Below are 27,175 nucleotides of genomic sequence, written 5' to 3'. Positions count from 1 at the left end.
CTTGAATAAAATCTAGCTTGCATGCATGAGAGATAAAAATAGTTCTGTGGTTCTTGCAATTCTTCATATTAAAACTGACTTCTTCCACTCTGAAGGCCATGATCCTATCTTCCAGATCCTTCTAATCAATCTATGAAACAATCTTTCCCTCCGCCCCTGTAGCTGTAATTAACTCTGCTGGTACTTCATCTGATGCTTTATTGCTTGCTATTAAGCTATTTAACTGCTCTTTCAACCTCGCCTAAGTGTGGAGGAGGTTCAAAATCGAAATTTCCCTGGTGAGAGGGCTCCTCCAAAGTTTCTTTATCTTCTTTGTTGTACAGTTCGTCACAGTATTCTTTCCATCTGTTTTTGATTACCATTTCTTCTGTTAGTACTGCTCCATTCCTGTATTCGATGACATTTAATTTGGTCTTAAACTTCTGCTTTAGTCATGAACTAAATGGAACATCCTTTTATTATTGTATCTTCTCATCTAGAACTCTATCTATTCATATTTATTAGTATAAAAGTTTTCCTTATCTGCCTGATGGCTCTTCTGACTTCTCTATGTAATCGCATATTTTTCAGTCCATGTGTCTCTTTGTTTCTCCAACTTCCTTCTTTTGATTAGTTCCCGTGTTGAATCTGATATCCATGGGTCTCTTGGTCTTCTTATTGGGCCGAGATACTTTTTGGCTGTATTCTGTATTATAACCTTGACTCCTTCCCAAAGCATTTCCAGTGAGTTCTCCTCACTATTCTCCAAAAAATCATCCAACTTAGTTGATGTTCCTTTTGTGAACCCACTAGGAATTACTCTGATATCCAGTCTAGTGGCACATGCCTAACTTGGAAAATTTCAGAGTCTTAGTCTTACTTTGGCTCTTGCTAGCTGATGGCTTGTACCATAGTGTGCTTCAAGACAAGTATGAATATCAGAGATGCTTGTCTTCCACTGTTAGAGAGGCAGGATTTAATCAGTCTGGTGTCTTGACCTATTATTGTTAGATATCCAAGTATAAGTTCATTGTGGGTGTTTCTGGAAGCAGGTATTGGTAATAACTTATCTTTTAGCATGAACAAATTTCAACAGTCTTTCACCACAGGTATTACGTTCACCCAGACCAAACATTCCACACTCAGGTCCATCTGTAAGTTTTCATAAAATTCCTCACACTCTTCATCAGGCCTCTCTGTGTGGGGGGGTGTATAAACTATCACGATTGATACATTGATTGGATGAGCTTTAAGTCTAATACAAATTATCTCATTAATGGGATTATAACCAAGAAGGGTTCTTGTCCGAGTATCACAGCTACCCCCATAGTGCTTTGAGTCACCTCTTGAATAAACAACTGGCTTACCATCCTGTCTTTTGAAGTGACCTCTCCATTCCATTTGGTCTGTGTAATTCATCATCAATTTGCTGACATGCACCCTCAAGAGGTGTACAGGGTACGATAGTATTACATAAAAAACTTAAACATTACTTACTTCCTATCTACAATTTTCCTCCAAATCAATCAGTTCCCTGTAATGACCCCAACATTATTTGATCTTATATTTCTATCTGCTAAGGCTCTTTTTACTGTATCAGTCCACCTATACCTTGGTCTTGCCCTGGGTCTTTTTCCTGCCAACCTGGTAGAGAACACTTGTTTTGCTAATCATTTCTCTCCCATCCTGTTTAAGTGACCATACCACCTGAGATTAGCTCTGTTAACGAATTCCTGGATGCTGACAATGTCAAGTTCTTTCCTAATATCCTCGTTTTTAATATGATATTGCCACTGATGCCACTTCACGCCTCTAATCTTTCTCAGGACTCTCATATCTGTGGTCTCTTGTCTTTGGTCAAGTGTTTTATTTCTGTCTTGTATACAGCTAATTTAGTGTTTTGACTAATTTCTCTCTTATTCCATATAAATTTATTCAGTTGACTTCCTGCCATACCAGCTTTGTTGATTCTGTTATCTGTTTCCATATTTAATTTACCATCTTCACTAAAAATCGTGCCTAAGTAGCTGAAGTGTTTGACTTATTCTATAGGTTCTCCATTCACAATGCAGTTGATATTTTCGATGCTTCTGCCTATTTTCATTGTCTTTGTCTTGTTATTGCTTGCTTTCATACCATATCTATTACAACAGTTATACAACTTAGTTAGGGAATCTTGCAGACTTGTAGCAGATTTATTTAGAAGCATAACATCATCCCATAAAGCAAAGAGCTGAGATTAACATCTCAAATTTTCATATCAAGTTTAATACTACTTTTCTTCATAATGTGAATAAAAGTGACTGAATTCATTATCCATATAGATAATGAATAACAAAGGGGATAATGTAAATCCTTGTCTGACACCAGATTAAACCATCTTCCTGCACTTCCTTCAATTCTAACTGCTGATTACAACTCAAATAAAGACTAAGTATTGCTTGATATAATGTCCCATTGACACCATACAACTGTAGCGTTTTGAATAACTTCTCTATTAGTACCTTGTCATATGCCTTTTTCAGATCTACAAAACTTTACAGATCTTGGTTATATTCCCACGATTTCTCAACTATTTGTTGTAAAGTGAAAATCAGATCCTAACAGCCTCTGTTTGGCCTGAATCCAGCTTGTTCTTCACCAAGCTTCCCTTCCACAATCCTTCTTGACCCTTTCTCAAGTATACTGTTGGTCGATTGGTAGAGCCTCTACTACTAATTGCTCACACAAAAAGTTAAGCAAGTTTGAGCATGGTTAGTAGTTGGAAGGGAATCAATCGTTCGATGCTGTTGGCACACTCTCCCTGGAGGTGTCACATTGATAATAATTAAATAGTAATAATAATAATAAATCTTACCAGGAACACTTAGTAGAGAAATACCTCTGTAGTTCTCACATTCAGTTTTATTTCCCTTTTTATGTATACGGGTACTATGAGAGCTCTACTGCAATCATCTGGAATTCATCCTTCTGTCCAGGCCTTCTGAACTATGCAGTGCATCCACTATAAGAATTTTATACCTCCATACCTCCATTTCTAGTCGAATATCATCTACTCTTGCTGCCATTCCAGATTTCTGCCTTTTGATGGCTTTTTCTACTTCAAGTATGGATATGTATTCCTGAATGCATGCCTAGTCAGTGTTTTTTTTTTTTTTACCACTCTGCTGTCACTGATTGTTTCATTTAGCAATTTTTTGAAGTAATTACTCCATACATTACTTCGAAAAATTGCTAAATGAAACAATCAGTGACAGTATAGTAGTAATTGTGGCAGTGGCAGCACACTGTGTCATTCTCTTTATATCTCAATCTCTTTGCAGACATTATCAAGAGCACCCATTTGTAGACCCTTTAGTGAGTATGGTAGTGGCAAACCTGAGGCACCTGATACTGGACAATGCGTTACTGCATGTAATATACATCTCTTATATTATCTGTAGACTAGTCCCTCCCCTTCTAGGGAGTAAATCTTTCTTATTTTGCTATTTCATTTCATCTTATGCAGTGGGAATCTGCCTTACTTAATAGGCAGATGTCCCAACCCACCTGGCCAACATGGGATGAATTGGTGACCAAAACTTCCCAGATATGTGGAACGTGCATCTGCAACCCTTATAGAGAAATTTTACTTAGGCACACAACCTGTACACTGACACATTTGCTGTTATGGTTACTTTTTATCAACTCACTCCTGTCATAGTGCTACAACAAGCTCAGTTTCAACTGTCACACTCTTTCCAACATGTCTTCTATATCCTTTCGTATTTTATTCTTATCACCACTCAGATCATTGTATCTGAAATTATGACTTCTTTTGTTCTCTTTCCTGGATGCCATATACATGAGTGGCATCTTGAAATCTTTGCTTGAATCTTAGTGATTCTGTGACTTGCTCATATCACTCTCTGTTACACTGTTCTTTTTCTTAACTCTGTGTTGTTTTATAACTTCATTTTTTTTTTTTTTTTTTCATATAATGAAAGACGAAGCAAGTCCTTCTTTCTTTTAACACTCATACTGTCCATTAGACATTTTCCATCCTTTTTTTTTTTTTGGCACATACTTTGTATTGGTGTGAAAGTCAGTATAAGTGCACTGTTTTTCTGTATCATTTGTTTTTATTTCATATCCATTTTTTTTATAAATGTATTCCTATTAACTATAGTTTTAATTTAAGAGTCTAATCATTACAAGACTCTTAGTTCATTATTAAGGATACCAAACACTACTGATATCTCTGTTGAGTGGCAGGTTTGTGTCTTTTTAAATATGCTGGCCAGTATATATGTATTTTCAGTATGTGCAAAGTGATGGAGCAACTTAACAGAAATCAGGTTATGAGTATATCCAAGGTCAGCTCATTGATTCCCTCACATTTTTCATTCTACACATAATCTCCTCTTTTTAAATCCTGTAAAATGTGTTAAAGCTTAAGTGCTGAGAGGAACACCATGATGGAATCATCATCAAATTCCTGCCATGTACCTTCAAGGAGTGTACGATTATGATAATACTACATGAAAAATTTACATCGTTACTAACTTCCTATCTACAATTTTCCTCCAAATCAGTCTGTTACTTGTCAAGACTCCAATATTATCAGATGTTATATTTCTATCATCTAAGGCACTTTGTACCGTCTCAATTCATCTATATCTTGGTCTTCCTCTGGGTCATTTTCCTGCCAACCTAGCGGAGAACACTTGTTTTGTAATCTTTCCTTTCCCATTCTGTTTAAGTGACCATACCACCTGAGATTAGCTCTGCTAACACATTCCTGGATGCTAACAATGTCTAATTCTTTCCTAATATTATTGTTTTTAATATGATATTGCCATTGATGCCATCTGTTCATGCCTGCAATCTTTGTCAGGACTCTCATATCTGCAGTCTCTAGTCTTTAGTTAAGTGCTTTACTTCTAACCCAGCTCTCAGATCCATAAGTTAAAACTGGTTTGAACTCTCTTGTATACAGCTAATTTAGCGTTCTGACTAATTTCTCTCTTATTCCATATGAATTTATTTATTTGACTTTCTACCATGCCAGCTTTGTTGATTCTGTTGTCTATTTCCATATTTAATTTACTATCTTCAGTAAAAATCATGCCTAAGTAGCTGAAATGTTTTACTTGTTCCACAGGTTCTCCATTCATAATGCAGTTGACATTTTCAACGATTCTGCCTATTTTCATTGTCTTTATCTTTTTATCGATGACTTTTATACCATATCTATTGCAACAGTTATTCAATTTAGTCAGGGAATCTTGCAGATTTATTTAGAAGCATAACATCGTCTACATGAAGCAAAGAGCTGACATTAAATCTCCAATTTTGATATCAGGTTTAATATCACTTTCCTTCATAATATGATCCATATAGATAATGTATAACAGAGGGGATAATGTACATCCTTGTCTCACACCAGATTTAATATTAAACCATCTTCCTGTACTGCCTTCAATCCTAACTGCTGATTTACAACCCAAATAAAGACTAAGTATTGCTTGATATAATGCCCCATTGACACCGTATAACTGTAGCGTATTGAATAGCTTCTCTCTTGGCACCTTGTCGTATTCCTTTTCCAGATCGACAAAACTTAAATACAGATCTTTGTTATATTCACATGATTTCTCGACTATTTGTCGTAAAGTGAAGATCTGATCCTGATATCCTCAATTTGGCCTGAATCCAGCTTATTCTTCACCATGCTTTTCTTCCACAATTCTTCTCAACCTTTTCTCAAGTATACTAGCATAAATCTTACTAGGAACACTCAGTAGGGAAATACCTCTGTAATTCTCACATTCAGTTTTATTTCCCTTTTTATAGATGGGTACTATGAGAGCTCTACTCCAATCATCAGGAATTCCTCCCTCTGTCCACATCTTCTGAACTATGCAGTGCAGCCACTGTAAGACTTTTATACCACTATACTTAAGCATTTCTGGTCGAGTGTCATCTACTCCTGCCTTTTCACATTTCAAGCCTTTGATGGCTTTTTCTACTTCAAGTATGGATATATATTCCTTACTGTATGCCTGTTGAGTGTTTTTTACCGCTATGCTATCACTGCTTGTGTAAAAACACTAATTCTTCTGTTATTTTGTCTCAGTCACAGAGACAGGGAGTACAATGTGAAACTTAACACCCACCGACATATGCATGCGCAGCACAAAACTAGATAGGGTACATGTATGGGCATCTGCTGGAGGACTTGGTTGAAAACTTGGATCTCAGAGGATTAATATTTTCTATATTTTGTGAACTTTTATGCATGCATGATGTATGTTTGATCAAATTAAGCTAGTTTTTAGGACATATTCTGCAGATTCTAAAAAAAAAAAAAAACAAGTCATAAACTTGCTGTGACGGAGCATTTTTTTTCCCCTCTAATTTATTTCTTGGTTAGTATCTAAATCAAGCTTTGGCAGACCTGATTGACCCTAGTTATGATTGCAGATGTAATTTTTATGTTCTTCTGTGTGCATAGTGACTGATCTTCCTGTCTGTCCATAGAAGGCAAACTTGCAGGAACAAGGAACTCTATATACACCAGGAACTGAGACAGAAAGGATCCATTTCTGCTAACGACATCTCCTTTCCTCTGGGTCTTTTTCCTGCCATTTTGGCAAAAAAACCACTTGATTTGCTAACCTTTCTACACCTATTCTGTGTAAGTGACCATAATATCTGAGATTAGCTCTGCTAACAGTGTCAAGTTCTTTTCTAATATCCTTGTTTTTAATATGATTCTGTCTCTAATGTGATTTGTTAACCTCCCCCCCCCCAATCTTTCTCAGAACTCACTCTCGTGTCTATGGTGTCTGGTCTTTGAGCAAGTGTTTTATTTCTAATTCAGCTCTCAGATCTCAAATTAAAAATTTGAACACTGTTTTGTATATTTTTAGTTTTTAGTATTTTGACTAATTTCTGCCTTATTCTGTATAAATTTATTCATCTGACTTCATGCCATACTAACTTTGCTAATTCTGTTGTCTATTTCCACATTTGATAGCTGAAATGTTTTACTTGTTCTATAGGTTCTCATTGAAGTTTTCAATATTTCTGCCTATTTTCACATTCTTTGTCTTTTTATTGCTGATTTTCATATAAAATTACATTACATTAATATAATTATAATTAATTAATTAATTTAATTTTAGGAATATATATAAATTCATCTGCAAAGAGCTGAGATTAACATCTCCAGTTAATTTTGATATTAGGTCTGATGCCACTTACCTTCATAATGTGATCTATATAGATGATGAATAAGAGTGGAAATAACATGCACCATTGTCTCGCACCTTATTTAACATCAAAACATTTCTGTACCTTCTTCATTTCTAACTACATTCAGCCCTCTGAATCCAGGACTTCTGAATTATGCTGCATAGCCACTGTAAAGCTTTTGTACCTCCATGGTATTTCTGTTGGAATATGGAAAATTATTGCAAAAGCTTTAGCAAATGGGAATGGATATGAAGATGGTAGCATGAATATGGAGGTAGTTGACAGACAGACATATATAACACTATATATGTCTAGTGTTATATATGGTGTCTGTTGACAGATACCATATATAACCCTAGGGAGTTATATATGGTGGAGTGGAATCTAGAAGAATGAGGGTAACTAGTGGAGTGCCACAGAGCCACTACTCTTTAATTTGCATATTAATGATTATTATTCCTGACATCTCCAAGGAGTCCGAAGACTCATCGCGGGAGGATACCTACAACTGTCTCAACCACTACGCCGAACCTCTACTACGAATCATCTCCATCAACGCCACCTACCGCCCACCACAACTAGTATTTTTTGTCTGTAAATTGTGTGTGTTCTGTAGGGCTGATTTGTCTGTATGCAGGAGAAAAAACTCTGCTATGATATCAAGAGTGAGAGTAGGCTATTCAGTTGTTTGTTGATGATGAAAAACTGGGAATGGAAATAATTTATAAAGGTGATGTAGATATCTGCAGAATGATTTAAATAAATGGCATTGCTGGCAAAGGATAATGATTGTAAATATTAATGTTTCAAAATGTAAGGCTGATAAGGTTACAACACACTGTAATCTTCTGGTTAAAAAGGTTACACACTGTATCACATTGATGGTACTGGATTGCAGGAAAATGATGATACTAGGGGGCTGGAGGTAATAGTGGAAGAGATTACTTGGATGTTGAAAAACATGTGACTACTGTGCACTGATTTGATCACCTGGGTTTCTTGAGGAAGTAGAATGCTTCCTATGTGGATTGTAAAGTTTAATTAATAGGTTGAAAAGGGGGGAAATAGTAGAAACCTTAAGGGATTTTAAAGGGGTTCTATAAGATTGACACCGAAGAAATTTTTCAATACATGACAAATAGAGAGAGAGAGAGAGAGAGAACTGTGCATCACCTGTGGAAGTTGTGTATGAGTGTGGTTAGTAAGGATGTGTATACCAGATTTTTTTGCTTGGAGAGTGATGAATGAATGGAATGGATTGTGAGAATTAGTTGTGAGCCCCCCTGGCAGTAATGAGTTTTAGGAAAGGTTTTGTGCATATAAAAGTTAGTATGCGTCTCCCACGATGAATCTCTGGACTCTATGAAGATACCAGTAATAATAATATCATCTAGCTGTGTTTTCAGGTTTTTGATGGCATTTTTAACTCTAGTATTGATATGTACTTCTGATTGCATTCCTCTTGAATATTTTCTATCCCTGATCTGTCAGTTGTGTAATTTCATTGTCTTTCAATGTAATTATTCAGACATCTTTCTGATCTCTTTCTGCCATTAGAGTTTCAATAGTCTCCAAAACATTTTGTCATCTTTCTGATATTTGTCTTCCCATGACTTGGTTGAGCTACTTGTGTGTATTGTTTTGCTTGCTTCTTTTCCACAACTGCCTCTTTAATTTCCTGAGTCCAGCATGGAGGTCTGATATTTCTATTCTCACAGACAATTTCACCACATGCTTCCTTGACTAAATTAAACCGATTAATTTAGTCAAAGAAGTGATTGTCACTTGGAGATTTAGAGATTGTCACTTAGTTCCAAGGGTTTGATTCTTGTTTTCAAACAATATCATTTTTTTCTTAAATAATATTTGATTTTTGATTCTTTTTAACGTTCTTAATGATTTTCTAAAATTTTGATATGCTTCAATGAATCAATTATATTTATTTTTCTATTATATTTTTTAAGAAATATATAACCTTGACAGCTAATTATATACCAAAACAATACTCTTGTTAAATGAAAACAGTTCTGATAATAATAATAATAATAATAATAATAATTATTATTATTATTATCATTATCATCCTAAGATCCCATGGAGTCACAGACTCTAGGAGGTCCCTTTTGTCATACACACAGCTCATCATATTGTGCCTTAAATACATTCGAATTCTCTGCAGACACCATGCTCTCAGACAATGCATTCCAATCATCCACAATTCACCATGCAAAAAACCTGCTTCTCACTCCCTTGCTCACACCCTCCGTATACAGCTTCCAGGGATGACCTCTTGTTCTCCCACCATTTTATGAAAACACTCTTCAACATTAATCCTGTAACAACCCCTTACCAAATTGTATATCTCTATCATATAACTGTGCTTCCTCTCATCCACTACATTGCAAATTGCATTGACCTTTTTTCATATTCCATTATTATTATTATTATTATTATTAATATTCAACATTCCAGAGATCGGAAACTATTTTGGTCAATCGCCTGTGGACACTCTCCAGCATCTCTTCATCCTTATGAAAACCAGGTGACCAAATCTGTTCACAGTAGTCCATATATGGCCTAATCAAGGCCTTACACAATGGAATAAGAATCTCCTTACTTCTGCAACTATCCCATTTGTGAAGTGACGTCACGTGCAAACTTTGTTTGCTTACACTTGGATAAAGGATGAAATCAAGAATATAATTTCTTGGCATCTTTAATGTATATTACTAATTGTATAGGCAACGTCCAATGAAGTATTGCATTCTGTTCACCTCTATATCACACCATACTGCCTTAAAACCACTACCACTGTATCCCTCTTGCATCTCTACCTTGTATGGACATTACTCTTTTTCTGTTATCAATAGCACTCCACCTCCCTTTTTATCCTGTATATCTTAACCAAATACATCACACCTTCCATTTCTATTCCTGTCAGAATGTCATTCTCATCCAACCATGATTCACTTATTCCAACAATTCTCAGATGAGTAAGGAGAAAAAGAAATGGCTCAAGGAAAGTATGGAGAAGTCACATCTAATAAATAAACTTGTTATTGATCCAGGAAAGAACTGTTATGTTTGTGTACGAATGCTCGAGGTAGCAGAAAAAAGGCAAATGAAATAGTTGCATTGATTGAGTCATTTCTTTTTCTCCTTACTCGTCTGAGAACCTTCCTCAAATCCAACTGTTTTCCCTACATCAGGTTATCCCCTTTCCTTTTTGTCTATACTTGCATTCACATTCTCTTGGAGCATCAATTTTTTTTACGTTGTATTTTCCTGTCCACCTGAGTCTTCCTGTTTGTCTTGCACACTTGTTCTCTCATTCTCTATATTCATGCCTACCCACTTCTTCATTCATAAGCACTATGCACAGTCAATGTAATAATTAGCATTAGGTTTTTCAGGAAAAAACACTAAATTGACATTTATAATTAAATCCTCAGTATTCATTATAATCCATAATTGCTCACATTATTTATAAAATGAATGTATTTACATTTCAATTATTAATGTTATTTACGCGATCGGCTGCTCACCTTCTAGCAACACTGCTTCTGCAATGAAATTAATTATTTCTGACAAAATCATGTTCCAAGCTCTCAAAATCCAGTTGCACAACAGTTTTAATGATGGTAATCTTAATCTCAATCCACTCCCAATGCTCTCACACCCACATTTCCTTTTGATGAAGAAAGTTTATTTTTCACTTGGTTAGACTATAATAAATTTAGTTTAATCCTTTATCCAAGTGTTATTATTGTTCCGGGAAACTCCAAGGAGTCGACAGACTCATCGAGGGAGGCCCTAACATCATGTCAAGAACAACTATTCAACATTCACACAGTATCTATCATACCTTGCCTTGAACTCATTCACGGTCGTAGCACCCACAACAGACTCTGGAAGCTTATTCCACTCATTTACCACTCTCCAAGTAAAGAACCTAGCTCTAACACCCTTGTCAACCACGCTCTTGCCCAGCTTCCATGCATGGCCCCTAGTCCTCCCACCACCAGTCATATTTTCAAAAATATCTTCTGGATCAATCTTATAAAAACCCTTCAGTAATTTGAATGTTTCAATCGTATCACCCCTCCTTCGCCTATCGTCCAATTTCTGCAACCCACAAATCTTCAACCTATTCTCATAAGGTTCATTCCACAGACCTGCTATCATCTTGGTCACTCGTCTCTGGACCCTCTCCACTTCCTCCCCATCACGAAGAAACCCTGGTGCCCATAGCTGGGCACAGAAGTCCAGATGGGGTCTTATCAAGGCTCGATACAGAGGAACAACAACTTGTTCGTCTCTGCATGTTAAAGTATTTTTCAGAAGCCAAGTGATTTGGTGAGCTGTTATAGTTACTTTTGCAATGTGCCCCCTAAACTTCAATTCCCTATCCACCAACACTCCCAAATCCCTGGCCTCATCAATCTCCTGGAGTATGGTTCCACCAATGCGATATACTGCTGCTATCACCCCAAAGTGCATAACCTTACACTTTGCCACGTTAAACTGACATCCATTTTTCCTAGCTCAGTCCTCCAATCTATCCAAATCATCCTGTAAAATTTTGACATCCTGTGCACTCACAATTGCTCTACCCAACTTTGCATCATCAGCAAACAAGTGAACACTTCCTCTCAGATCCTTTCCAATATCATTGATGAACAAATTGAAAAGCAGTGGTCCAAGAACAGAGCCCTGTGGCACTCCACTAGTCACAAGACGTCTTTTAGACTCCACTCCTGAATAAACCACTCTTTGATATCTCTCCTTCAACCACCCTCTTATTCATCTCACCAACCCTATATCTATACCCATCTGCTCCAGTTTACGGATTAGGGTTCCTTGTGGTATCCTATCAAAGGCCTTGGTAAGGTCCAGTAGTATCACTGTAAACCCATTACCCCTATCCAGTTCAGACGTCACTGTGTTATAAAACATGAGCAAGTTACTGAGGCATGATCTACCCTTCACAAAACCATGTTGTCCCCCATACAGTATCCCATTTTCATCTATCCAATCCTGTATTCTTTTCTTGACTAATTTCTCTAAGACCTTGACAATGATTCCTGATATGCTAATCGGTCGGTAATTTACAACAGCAGTCTTGGAACCACCTTTATGCAGTGGAACTATTTTCCCCTCTTTCCACCCACTCGGGACTAACCCAGACCCGAGACTCAAATTAAACAAAATGGTCAAGGGTACTGACAATTCTTTAGCTGCTTCTCGTACAACACGAGCTGGTATACCATCCAATCCCACAGATGTATTGACATTGAGGTTATGCAATAGACTACTCACCTCCACTTCATTAACCACAATTCCCGTATAATCTACTGGTTTATTCGTTTTATTCGTTTCTGCAATGTCAGCACCTGGATGATATACTTTTGCAAAGTGCTCACTCAGTAACTCAACTATCTCAACTGATTCAGTTACCTCCCTACCATCGGCATTCTTTAAAATCAATCTGCCATGTACATTTTTCCTTTTACTTACTACATATCTAAAAAACTGTTTAGGATTCTCTTTAGCCTGCATGGCCAATGTTCTTTCGTAATCCTTTTTTGCTTTTCTTACCACACTCGTCACCCTTCTGGCCTGCGCTTTATACCGTTCATGTGCCTGCCGGTCACCCTTCTCCTTAAATTCCCTCCATAGTTGTTTCTTTTTTTGCAACTCAAGCTTAATGGTGTTATTCATCCATTTAACCCCTACTTGATTTATTATTCGGACTCTAGGTATACAGTCAGCCATTGCTTCATGCAAGCACTTCTTAACTACCTCCCATGCACTATCAACTTCTAGTCCTTGCAGTTGTACATACCATGGCACTGAACCAATCAAACTCCTAAGCTTGTCATACTTTCCAGCCCGATAATTCCACATGTACCCTGTCTTAATTGAAAATTCTACACCTTTAGCCACCTCCCAAGTTAAGACCCTATGATCACTCTCACCGATTTGTGGCAATGTGGTCATATTTGTTACAGCCAAATCCTCAGATGTAATTACTAGGTCAAGCACTCTCTGACCCCTAGTATTTTCCATTACATGCTGTTGCAGATAGTTATCCCTTAATAACCGCATAAACTCCAGTTCCTTCCTCCCGTGTGTCCTCTCCTCACTCCAATCAATGCGACCATAGTTGAAATCTCCCATAATAATCACCCTCCTTCCACCCATTTCTTCTATTTGCTTGTGCATACTGTCACCACCATCTTTTCTGTCACCTGGTCTATAGCAGCTCCCAATTGTATATTTAGTTCTGCTAGCCACAATCTCACACCAAATGGCCTCAAATGTGCTCTTTTCTCTATCCTGCAATTCAACTTCTATTCTCCTTGGCTGGAGCTCATCAGCTATCATCAACAATACTCCTCCCCCCATTTTATTCTCTCTGTCATTCCTGAACACACTATACTCATCACATTTAATCCCACTAGTTATATCATCTGCAGTCAGCCATGTTTCACTAATACCTATAACCCGTGGTCTGGAAGTGCCAACCATGGCCAAAAACTCTTCCTTCTTGTTCCTAATACTCCTAGTATTAGTGTACATGAATTTAAGACCCCCATTAGCCCCAACCCTACCTTGATGATTTATATTAACTATCTCACTCAGATTTGTTGTCCTTATTTGCTCTGGCATATTATATTCATTCTTACATTCAACTGCCTCCATAAGGACTGTATCTCTACTTCCCCCCCCTTAACAAATCTAGTTTCCCTGAATTTACACATCCACTACATTCAGCAACACTTTCTCAAGTCTTCTTACACCATAACCATTCAAATGCAAGCCATCCATCTTATATAGATCCTTTCGTCCATCAAACTCACTCCACACATCCACAAATTCCACACCACGCGTCATACATAACCCACGCATAAAGTCATTCGCAATTATAGCCCTCCTTTTAAACATTTCACTGTCATACCGTGGCAAAAGACTAATCATTCTAACTCTCTCACTCTTTTCTTTTGCTACCTCAAACAATTCATTCAGGTCTTCTATCATTTCCATTTTATCTCCTTTCAAATCATTCGTACCTGCCACAACAATCATTTCTTTCACCCTTTTCTTTTGCTCTCTAATAGACCCAGTTACATCCTTTATGGTCGCACCAGGTTGGTACGATTTTGTCAAATCCTCTACTAACACACCTCGTACTAACGAGTCTCCATACAGCACTCTATCCTTCATTTTGTTCATGTTCACATTCATATGTCTATTTTTCCTGTCATACCTTTTATTATTGGTTGGTTCATTCAGTCTACTTTTGTTCATGCACTCTAGCTGCTGTTTTGCTCTTTCTATCGCACTATTCAACAACGCGATCTCACTCAATGCTCTCATCTTTTTTGTTCTCTGAGAAACCATTTATACTATCATTCACACTTTCTACATTCACACTCTCACAATTTTCATGTACAACCTTGCCGTTTCTTGTCATATCCCTATTTCCTTCATTCTGAAGGTTGACAAAAATATCACACTCACGATCCGAAATACACTTCAATTCCTCATTCTCCCTACAATTTCTACACACATTCAATCCTTTATTATCATCTAACCACACTCCGACCGCACTCCGCAAAGCATACATTTCACAGCTAGTACACTGACTCATTTCTTTTATGCTACCGTTCTTTGATAACGATGGCGAACCTTCATTACTGGCCGCCATTTCCTTCGCACAGGTGCCATACTTATTTCAACGTGTTTTGTCAAATTATACGTTATAACACACCAAAAATAGACGCACTAAAATACGCAAGGCAAACAAAACAAAACAAAACTACACAATATTAAGTAATTTGTATCGATAACTGAAAATGATACTTATCTTATCTGGAGCTTGCACGAACACTACACATTACGAATTCATCTAGCGGCGACTTCCCGACATAGTTTATGTTATAAAACACTTTAGTACACCAACCACGCTAATAAAGCTCCAATAATATACCAAAATTACACACTTAAGTCCATTAAATTGAATCCAAAACATCAATAAATCAACAAAAAACACAAATCTCTCAGGAGCTCTCCAATAGCACGTACGTTCACCAGCTAGCCTCGACACCAAAAAAGTGTGAGCAAACAAAGTTTGCGCCTGAAAATATCTTCAGGACTGAGGTAAGGTAGTACAACACCGGGAAACTCTCAGCAAAGGTGGATCAAGCTCTCAACTCCTTGTCTCAGTATCTCCTATAACGCACAGCACATCTCCTTGCAGACATGTATACTGCTATGCATTAACTGGTAATTAATTTACGGAATTAACAACGCATATAAAGTAAATTAATTAAAGATAACTTTAATGAATCACTTCTATATTTCGACAATGTCACATTGTCATCTTCAGGAACATAAAGATATGGTATGTGCACTACAGGAACTAACAAAGCAAATGAGGCTCATTTGCTTTGTTAGTTCCTGTAGTGCACATACCATATCTTTATGTTCCTGAAGATGACAATGTGACATTGTCGAAATATAGAAGTGATTCATTAAAGTTATCTTTAATTAATTTACTTTATATGCGTTGTTAATTCCGTAAATTAATTACCAGTTATGTCTAACCAACGTATAAGTCTTACTGCTATGCATTAAGTGGGGGGGAGACACTACTCATACCGGTTTTGACCTTTATGGGAGATACCGAGACAAGGAGTTGAGAGCTTGATCCACCTTTGCTGAGAGTTGCCCGGTGTTGTACTACCTTACCTCAGTCCTGAAGATATTTTCAGGTGCAAACTTTGTTTGCTCACACTTGGATAAAGGATTAAACTAAATTTATTATAGTCTAACCAAGTGAAAAATAAACTTTCGATATCTTTCTCTAAATCCAGAGTAATTTAATAATAAGGTGGCACACCTTTTGGCAACTCCTGTAGGTAAGGATCACCTCTCCTATTGCTTCTGCCTTAGCATCTCCAGTCTGGGCCTGGCTCCCACTGACGAGACCTATGAGTAGTGCCTCCCCACTTAATCAATAAAGGTCGAAACTGGTATGGGTAGAGCCCCCCCCTTATAATGCATAGTATACATGTCTGCAAGATGTGCTGTGCATTATGGGAGATACTGAGACAAGGAGTGAGAGCTTGAACCACCTTTGCTGCGAGTTTCCTGGTGTTGTACTACCTTACCTCAGTGCTGAAGATATTTTCAGGCACAAAGTTTGTTTGCTCACACTTGGAGAAACGATTAAACTAAATTTATTATACCCACATTTCCTCTACTGGTTGCTTCCATCTCTATGCATATGATTGGTGTGATATTAATAAAAGATCATGTGACTCAACAAAGGAAAGCTGATGATTGTTGAGTTGATATGCTGATTCTCTTCAAATGGATTCCGAAATATCTGAAACTGCCAGAACAACATTCATTATGTATTTCTTAAAGTTTGAAACTTTTTTTTTTCGTGTATGAACTATATGCGAAACTTTTAATCTCTTTTTTCATAAAGTAAAATCAGGGACGCAAGATATATGCATGGGCGAGTTATATTCGAGTGAATACAGTATTTCATTGACTGTGCATAGAAAAACACAGGAAAATCAGATTTCTTATTATAGTTATAACCATTATATTTTTACTATGTTAGAAATTGATATGATTTTCATATCTTATGAAATCCAATTATTATTATTATTATTATTATTATTATTAACATATACTGTGACTGTGCATAGAAAAACACAGGAAAATCAGATTTCTTATTATAGTTATAACCATTATATTTTTACTATGTTAGAAATTGATATGATTTTCATATCTTATGAAATCCAATTATTATTATTATTATTATTAACATCCGACCTCCATGGAGTCAAAGACTCATTGTGGGAGATACACACTATTGCACACAATGTTTATCCAACTGTGCCTTAAAACGATTCAATGTGTCTACATTCACAACACACTCGGGTAATGCATTCCACTCACCAACCACTCTCCGTGCAAAGAACCTTCTCTTCACTCCTCTGCTCACACCCTCTTTATACAATTTGGCCTCTTGTTCTACTCCCTCTCCCATTTTATGAAAAATCTCTTCCATGTCAACTTGATAACAACCCTTGACTAGTTTATTTGTGTTATCTCTAAGGTTCATATATTTTTAAAAAAAAAATATGGGACACTTTCGGTTTGAATAAACCAACAAACTTTTATTGCTTTTCTTACTTACGAACATCAGCAAAGGGAAAAGAATTTAATTAATTATAGCAATCTTAAAATTGAACTTTAAACAATACTAAATCATTGATCTTTGCCTGTGATATACTTCTCAGATGACTATTTTCTCAAGTAAAGAATGATTGTTTTACCAAGTTATGAAATTCCACACAGTCCTATTTTCAAAGCACCGTGGTTAGAACTGTCTATCATTATTGACACATAATTAGCTTTCTCAAGTTCGTTTCTGAAAACAGCAATTGCATAAGGTGCTAATACACTCACAATTATAGCTTGAGTCTTCTTTTGACTTCAAGTGAATTTTTTGCCATATAGTTTCTGGATTATTTTCGATGTGCAGTCCATCGAACTGAAACTCTGGTTGTGCATACATACCTGATATGCAAATGTAGCTTCATCAGCTGCAGGATTTCTTTCCATTACACCCATTGTTTTTTTAGAAAAATAATCTGACACTTTACTACTTACACTTGCATTTTCTGCTAATTTGTGTCTCTTCGTAGCGATGTGCTGCGTGATGTCTGACCGACTGCCGTGTTGTATGCTGAATATTGCATTACATTGTGTACATTTCACTTTCTCTTTGACTTTGCCATCATAATTACATGGTATAATAAAAGAGTATTCAGTCCTTAGCTTTTCTGTGAGAACACACTTTCTCTTCGGCATTTTAAAGGCATATAAAATAATAAAACTAATTACGTTTCATAACAGATCTGTGTCATATCAAATAAGCCGTGCTTAGTTATTACAACGTCTACTAGTTGCACTATTCTCGCAACATGTCAGTATTGTCAATTGATAAGACAATTTTATGATCAATAACTAATATCGATTTCTTGGCAATTACATGTTTTATGTTTAAGAATGGGAATGTTAAACACAAATCAACAAATTACGGGACAATTCTGCGTCCTGAAGAGTTTTATCAGGACGCCAGGACACAAACTCATAATAAGTGACAATCCAGTAAAATATGGGATGTATACAAACCCTACTTATCTCATACCCCCCCCCTTCCTCCTATTCACAAGGCTTTGCAATTTACATTCTCTCAATCTGTCCTCATACTCCACATTCCAAAGACCACTGACAACCTTTGTGAATCTTTTCTGGACCCTTTCCAACATATCCTCATCATCATGAAAACTGAGTGACCAGATCTGTGCACAGTAATCCATATGAGTTCTGATCAAGGCTTTATACACATTGGCATCATAACCTCTTTATTTCTGCATGTCAGGGTCCTCCACATCATTGCCATTATCTGATGTGATGTCTTCACACATCGCACAATTACAATTAGGTATCCCAGAAAGATTCTGTCCCCATTGTATCCTGTTATGATTGAATTTGGAGAAATTATATGATAATTTTTCTTTTGAAATTTAATTACTCCCAATATATAATAATAATGGCATGCATTTACTTTTTTATTCACAGATGACAACAACAAAGTTGCAAGAAGTCCGTGAAGTGACACGCATTGAAAGGATAGGAGCTCACTCTCATATTAGAGGGCTAGGTTTAGATGATGCACTAGAACCTCGACAAGTAAGTTTGGTTTATCTTGTCAACCAGATGCACATTATAGTGATTTTGTCTTCTTTATTTTTAATTATCTATACTTTTAAAGTTCCAGTTCCATCATCATCAAATTACTGACATGTACCTTCAAGGGGTGTACAGGATATGATAGTACTACATGAAAAATTTACATCATTACTAACTTCCTATCTACAATTTTCCTCCAAATCAGTCTGTTACTTGTCAAGACTCCAATATTATCATTATCAGATCTTATATTTCTATCGTCTAAGGCACATTATACCATATCAATCAACTATATTTTGGTCTTCCTCTGGGTTGTTTTTCTGCCAACCTGGCAGAGAACACTTGTTTTGCTAATCTTTCCTCGCCCATTCTGTTTAAGTGACCATACCACCTGAGATTAGCTCTGTTAACGCATTCCTGGATGCCGATAATGTCAAATTCTTTCCTAATATCCTCATTTTTAATATGATATTGCCATTGATGCCATCTGTTCACGCCTATAATCTTTCTCAGGACTCTCATATCTGCGGTCTCTAGTCTTTGGTCAAGTGTTTTATTACTGACCCAGTTCTCAGATCTCAGAAGTTAAAACTGTTTTGAACTTATGGAAACTGTCTTGCATACAGCTAATTTAGCGACTAAATTCTCTCTTATTCCATATGAATTTAGTCAATTGACTTCCCACCATACCATGTTAAAAATACCAAGCAATTTTAAACCTGGTTTTACTCCATTTCCCAAGTAAGCAAACAGACAAATAAGTCAAGTTTGCGCCTGCAAGTGATGCAAGTCTAGCTGATCCTACAGGTAGTGCAAGACCAAGGCAACTCGTGGTAAAGGTGGCATAAGCTCTGTTCACTAATCTTAATATTTACCCTTAATGCCAAAACACATCTCCAAGAAGGGGATGGATGATGTTTTGTATTAAAGGCAAGGGGCCACTACCCAGACCGGTTTCGACCTTTATTGAGGTCTCGTCAGTGGGAGCTAGGCTAGAAATACCAAGATTTAGTAATACAGAGCTTATAAGTATTTTACCAGAGCAAGTTGCCATAAGGTGTTTTAACCTTATTAAATAAAAATCTCTGGAGGAGATATAAATGTAGAAGGTATTCTACCCAAGGTAAAATACCTCCCACCATACCAGCTTTGTTGATTCTGTTGTCTATTTCCATATTTAATTTACCATCTGCACTAAAAGTCTTGCCTAAATAGCTGAAATGTTTTACTTGTTCCACAGGTTCCCCGTCACAATACAGTTGACATTTTCAACAATTCTACCTATTTTCATTGTCTTTGTCTTTTTAATGCTGACTTTCATACCATATCTATTACAACAGTTATTGAATTTAATCAAGGAATCTTGCAAACTTTTAGCGGATTTATTTAGAAGTATACCATCGTCAGCATAAACAAAGAGCTGACATTAACATCTCCAATTCTGATATCATGTTTAATACCACGTTCCTTCATAATATGATCCGTATAGATAACGAATAACAGAGGGGATAATGTACATCTTTGTCTCACACCAGATTTAACATTAAACCATCTTCCTATACTTCCTTCAATTCTAACTGCCGACTTACAACTCAAATAAAGACTAAGTATTACTTGATATAATGCCCCATTGACACCATAAACTGTAGCATATTGAATAGCTTCTCTCTTGGCACCTTGTCATATGCCTTTCCCAGATCGACAAAACTTAAATACAGATCTTTGTTATATTCCCATGCTTTCTCAACTATTTGTTGTAAAGTGAAGATCTGATCCTGACAGCCTCTATTTGGCCTGAATCTAGCTTGTTCTTCACCAAGCTTTTCTTCCACAGTTCTTCTCAACTGTTTCTCAAGCATACTTGCATAGATCTTGCCAGGAACACTCAGTAGGGAAATACCTCTGTAATTCTCACATTCAGTTTTATTTCCCTTTTTATATATGGGTACTATTAGAGCTCTACTCCAATCATCAGGAATTTGGCTGTCTGTCCAGGCCTTCTGAACTATGCAGTGCAGCCGCTGTAGGACTTTTATACCACCATACTTCAGCATTTCTGGTCGAATATTATCTACTCCTGCAGCCATTCCACTATTCAAGCCTTTGATGGGTTTTTCTACTTCAAGTATGGATATGTATTCCTGACTGTATGCCTGTTGAGTGTTTTTTACCACTGTGCTGTCATCACTGCTTGTTTCATTTAGCAATTTTTCAAAGTAATTACTCCATACTTCAAGGATATCTTTTTCGCCAGTTTTCATGTCTCCTTTATCATCTCTAACTCCTTTTACAGAACTCTTTCTTCTGTTTCTAAGCTTCTTCAGCAACCTCCAGAACATCTTGCCACCTTCTTGATATTTATTTTCTGTGTTCTTGCCAAAGTCCTCCCATGACTTTTGTTTAGCTAGTTTTACACAGTGTTTCACTTTCTTACATTTGTCTCTGTATTCTCTAGGAGAACAAGTTGACTTATTTGCCAGGAACTTTTGATATGCTTTCTTCTTTTCCTTCACTGCCTCTTTAACTTCCTGTGTCCACCATGGAGTTCTGATTTTTCTATCCTTGCAGACAACCTCACCACATGCCTCTCTGGCTGAATCAATCATGGTTTTCTTCAAGGCTTGCCAATGAATCTCCAAGGTTTGATTCCTGTTCTCAAACTCTTTCATTTTTTCTTCAATAATCTTTGTGTATTTTAGTCTACAGTTCACATCTGAGAGCTGCTCAACTTTTATTCGCTTTAAAACTTTCTTACATGTTATTCTTTTCAATATGAAATTGAATTTTATCCTGCTCAAGACTAAATAGTGATCGCTTCCAATTTCAAATCCTCTGTACACTCTGGTGTCCTGCACCAGGGAGAAAACATTATCAATAATAACATAGTCAATGAGACTTTTCTTATTCCTTGCCTCTTCTCTCGATGTGAATTTGTGCACATTTTTATGTTAGAACATGGTGTTAGTAATAACCAGTCCATGTCCTGAGCAGAAATCCAACTGATATTTGCCATTATTATTAGCTCTGCTCTTTTCTCGAAATTTTACCAAAATATTTTTGTATGCCTGACAATCATTTCCTGCTCTGCTATTTAGATCCATATTTAGATACTATGATACTATTTAGTTCCAGTTCCTTGTTTTCTTTAGTCTACAGTAAAATATCATTCGTTTTTTTTTTTTTTTTTTTTTTTTTTTAATGTTCTTCAAACTATAGTACATTAGTTCCAGGTATGGGTAGTGGGTTGGGAAAGGAGGAGCTTGTTTACATTTGATGTAAATGACTGTATGTTGTATTCCTTGGGAAACACAACAGGGCGGAGACTGTTTCACAACACAGCAGTTGCAGGGATGAAGGAAGATGAAAGAAACTTGTTTTTTTTTATTTCTATGTGCACTGTGAATGTATGTTGAGTAGCAGCTACATGTGTTCCAACAAGCTTAGTTATTTCAGATGAGCATTTCCCTGGAAATATTTCTAGAATATATATATTGCAGAAACCAAATGTCTGTGCGAAAGTGGTGGGAGTGAGTTGGTAAGAGATAGATCATTAATAAGTCTAATTTCTCTCCTCTGTATTGAGTCAAGCATTTTGAGAGAGCTTTTAAGGGCTCCATCCTATGTGTGAGAGCAGTATTCAATAGCTGGGCAGATTTGTGATTTGTATAATGTTAACAGCTGTTCAGGAGTGAAGTAACATCTTGAACAAAAGAGAAATCCTAGTTTTTTTGAAGCTGTGGATGCAATGGTTGTGATGTGTTTATGCCAGGAGAGGTTTGGTGTCAGGGTAATTCCAAGGAGAGAGATCTCAAACTGTCCAGAAATTTAGGTATCATCAAAAAGAATACCGGGATAAAATGGTTTTTTTTTATGAGAAATAAGACAGAACTGGGTTTTATTAGCATTGAAATTGATGAGGTTATCTGAACCTCATTGGAGGATGGCTTGGAGATCAGAATTGAGGGTGTTGGTGGTTGATGTTCTGTAGGTTGAGGTGAGTTGTGTAGGGTTAGGTTTAAATGTATATAATGTTTTAATTTCATTAAATGTATATATTTTTTATTGGTCTGGACTCAGTGATTTTCTGGATTCTAAAAGAAATAGAGTTAAAAGTCATTGCACCAATTGGAAAGCAATTTTAATGTAATTATTAAACACTCAGTGTAAAACATCTCTTTACAGAGATATAAAAAGCAAGAGAAGAGGGTATATGATAGAAACTTATAAGTTACTAAAGGGATTCTATAAGATTGACACAAGAAATTTTTCAGTACTAGGGGAAAAACAAGGGGTCACAGTTGGAAGTTGTCTAAGAGTGTGGTTAGTGAAGTTTCTATCCAAGTAAAGAACTAGGTTCTTTACTTGGATAGTTTTGAATGAGCGAAATGAATTGTCAGAGGTGGTTGTGAGTGCCCTGACAGTGAATAGGTTAAGGAAATGTATGATAGGTATTGTTAATAAATAGAGTGGGTCTCATGCGATGAGCCTTTTGACTCCATGAAGTGCCCATATAAATAATAATAATAAATAAAATATAGAAATAAATATGCATAACAACCACAACAAATTGTACATGATGTTTTGTTGCTCCATCAACCCCCAAGTATTCCTGCTATGCCTAGATGAATCACCTGATGAACATTATTAGTTTATTTGATTATCTCCTCCCTACAGTTGTTTACTGATCTATCAGTGTATGCAGCTGCTGTTTATTATTGGTTAGTTATTTATATTTTGCAAACAAAACTCTTTCACTCTCCTCATAAGTTTTTTTAAAAATTATGCTCATCATAAATGCAAATAGGCATTGTATAGAATTTATAAGATCACATGTTATTCACTCCACCCAGCAACTTATGGGAAACATACATATAATATCAGAAATCATCAATAATTCATTTGTTAGGAATGAAAGCATTTCTATTTGTGTCTGTTTTTTTCTGTCCCTTATGATTGCCATTCTCATATGGCTCATTAAGGTTGATTCACATATTTATGCCTTTTGGTAATGCAGATATATTAACCAAATATAGTATTCTTCTTAATTATTGTTTTGCAATATATCTAAACAAACACATTTCTTTTTACCCCCCCCCCTCCAAGCACATTAAATTTCACTTCTAGAACCTGTCACGATATGTGACACATCTGTCAATACACAAACAAGAAATTGTGTAGGACACAGTGTTTTTTTCTTGTCCCCTCAATATATTAAGGTGGTAGTGGTGGTGGGAGTTTTTAGAATTCTCTGACATAAATGTGTTAAATGTTATTAATTGTGATTGTTATTAATCAAACTTAATTGCTGTTAGGTTTAATAAATAACAATTGTGTGATCCTTCTAGCTTATGAATTTGCCTTTAATAACAATTATATATTAATTGTTGTATGCTTGGTCTTGTTTTTAATTTGACTCATAGATTCGATAAATATTATTTAATTTAGTTATGTTTGCATGTTTATGCTCAAATTAACAACAGTAATCTACTGTTTATTTTATCTTCAAAACAACAATTCTGTAGTTAACTGTCCCATGTATGTTCAATCAACAGTAGAGCACCATGTAATTGTACTTCATTTATCTGATCCTTCAATTATCAGAACAGTAAATTGCCTTTCTTACTGTGATTGGATAAACAGTAGGTTTCTAAATTGCATCTGAAATGGAATAAGTTATTAATTAGCAAAGTATCAGTCTATCAGTAAAGAAGATGGCATTTAAACTTATTTTAATGTTTAGATCCAAAACATTCAAATAAGTTTGAAAATAAAGTTGAAAATAAGACATTTGATGAGACTGCAGGTATTAGAGTTCTGTGGAAAATTGGAGAAATGAACAGGTAGCATCAGTTATTAGAATATTGTTCAAAATTAAGAAATTAGAAAGGGACCCGTTATCATTATCAGTCAAGACTGTGTGAACAGTAGTAATCTGCAAGTGGTATGAACTTAAACAGAATTGGGGGGGGGGGAGAGACGATAGGCTAGAAAACCATAGGAGAATCAAGATCTGGGCATGTTGATGCAGTTCATTGAAGTCCTTTGAAGATTGACCAAAATATGAGATTTTTGAATATTGGAGAATTAACAAATAGGGAAATTATTTGTATAAAAAATTATTGATTAGGATCAAGTAATAAATGTAAACTTAATTATAATCCTTTAGATCTCTTAAGAAGAAATTTATTATGATGCTGATACTTTTACCATTCAATTGTTTTATTTTCACTGACTCTAGACATGCTAAATATAATAATTCAGATTTAGATGTAACTAAAATAATGGGTGTGCCTCCATAGCACAATTGGAAGAACACCGAAACATTGTGCCCTTCGATTGGAAAAGACCTGGGTTCGATTCTCATGTGACGAGGGAAATCCTTATATGGGCTTTTTCAATTCAAGGCAAGTTAGCTGATTTCATATAGAGGTAGCAGGGGTTTTCTCCCAGAAACTCGAGTTTTTCATCCCATCTATTGACAAATTGGCCTTCAGAACACACACAATATACAGACAAAAAATATTGTTGGTGATGATGGATGGTAGATGGCGTTGATAGTAGTAGTGTTGTAGTAGGAGAAGAGGGTGAGATGTATTTAGCGAAGTATAGTGCTCTCTCATGATGAGTCCTTGGACTCCCTGGAGGTGTCACATAATAATTGTAATGATAATTAAAAAAAAACTAGTGAATAAGAGCATTTTATAAAAAAAATTTATTATTAGGAATAAAAATGGTTACTCTATTTTATAGTGTGTGTGTTGCATCAGAATTCACCATGTTAAAAAAAAAAAAAATATAATATCATAAAAATTTAGCCTAAATTGAATGATCTGTATGAGAAGTTATATGGTATAATCCATTAATCTGTTATCATTGCAGGATGTGCAAAAGGGATGTATTACTTTCTTAAGAAATTAATCTCTCTCTTTATACAAAACATGCTCTCAAGCCTATTTTTTAACGCAAAAAAAATTCGCTTTATTGGTCCTATCTTCATTTAAATTAAATAATTTCCTGATAGACAGACAGCCTTTATGGCTAAATTCGAATTTCTCAATTAACCAACCCTTGAATGAGTTAGTGTGTCAACCATCATTTGGTACAGCACCATGTATCCAATCTTCAATTATCTAACTGGTAACTAGCTCTTTTGCTGTGTTTGGATAATTGAGATGTTATGTAAATAAAATGTAAAGCAAAATGTTAAAATATTGAAAGACATTTTTTGATACAGGAAATTCCAAATAAAACAATATACTTTAACCCAGTGCTGGTGAGGGGAAAATGTAACAAAAGTGATAAGGTGGGGTCCCACAGACCCACCCAAATAAGGTAGTGTATTATAGAAATCCATATCTTTTTAATCAATATTAGATTATGTATCGTTTAAGTGTCCTGTAATTTTACAGAATAAAACGCAGATCCACAAAATTAAATTTTTATTACCAATAAATACTTAGCTAATTAAACATCTTTATTTTCCAACAAAAATATACCCTTCCTAGCTTATATAATGAACGAACTAAATAAATCAATATTTTTTTAGGCACTTTGGTATTGGGTTACAAAAGGAACATATACATTATAAGAAGCTAATACAATAATAAACATTTAGTCTTGAGATTCCAATGACTAAAAATTTTCATTTTCTGTAATTGCACAGTCGCGGCACCTTGGAATTATGTGATCGAGACACACATATTTTGCTTGCGTGCAACAGCCTGTCGTCTATGGTGTCGAGTAGCAGGTTACCTCTGTGTTTCAGTAGCTTTGAAGTGAACTTCTTCCTTTTGAACCACTAAAAGCTAACATAAACACAACAAGATTAATAAAAAGTAACATTAGATTAACCTTCTGGTGGTCATCAGTTTAAAACGATAGTAGATGCAAAGTATTATAGAGAATGCATTTCTCCACATTTTATTTTCAACCTTGATATTGTGGTCAAGAGAGTTCATCATTGACATTGAGAGTTTGTGATGTTGACATTAATATTTGTAATAGAAAGGCATAATTGTGCATTCCATTTTAGTGTATGCATTTTCTCAATTGCTTGAGTTGGTTTTATCCTTTATCTGCTGGTATGTAATCTGTTATATGTGGATTCTAGGGATTCACTAGATTGCTTATTGATTTGGAATATCTTAGGACCTTAACAGTGTCCTTTTCTGATTTT

General features: G+C 35.8%; 1 protein-coding gene across 3 annotated transcripts in view; it reads left to right on the top strand.

Moving 5' to 3' along the window:
• Nucleotides 1-27,175, top strand: part of rept (RuvB-like helicase 2 rept) — a 190,777-nt gene that overhangs the window by 24,017 nt on the left and 139,585 nt on the right. For all 3 annotated transcript variants that reach the window (XM_090394501.1, XM_090394503.1, XM_090394502.1), the window contains one exon: nt 18,889-18,999. In XM_090394501.1, coding sequence (XP_090250627.1) covers nt 18,889-18,999 — 111 coding nt within the window. The remainder of the gene's footprint in view (nt 1-18,888; nt 19,000-27,175) is intronic.

The sequence above is a fragment of the Typopeltis vanoorti genome, chromosome 6 (genome assembly GCF_054136105.1).
Source record: "Typopeltis vanoorti isolate ZY-2024b chromosome 6, IOZ_Tvanoo_1.0, whole genome shotgun sequence".
In the NCBI taxonomy this organism is placed as follows: Eukaryota; Metazoa; Arthropoda; class Arachnida; order Uropygi; family Thelyphonidae; genus Typopeltis; species Typopeltis vanoorti.
The sequence above is the reverse complement of the archived record's forward strand: the minus strand, read 5'-3'. Positions and strand labels throughout refer to the sequence as shown.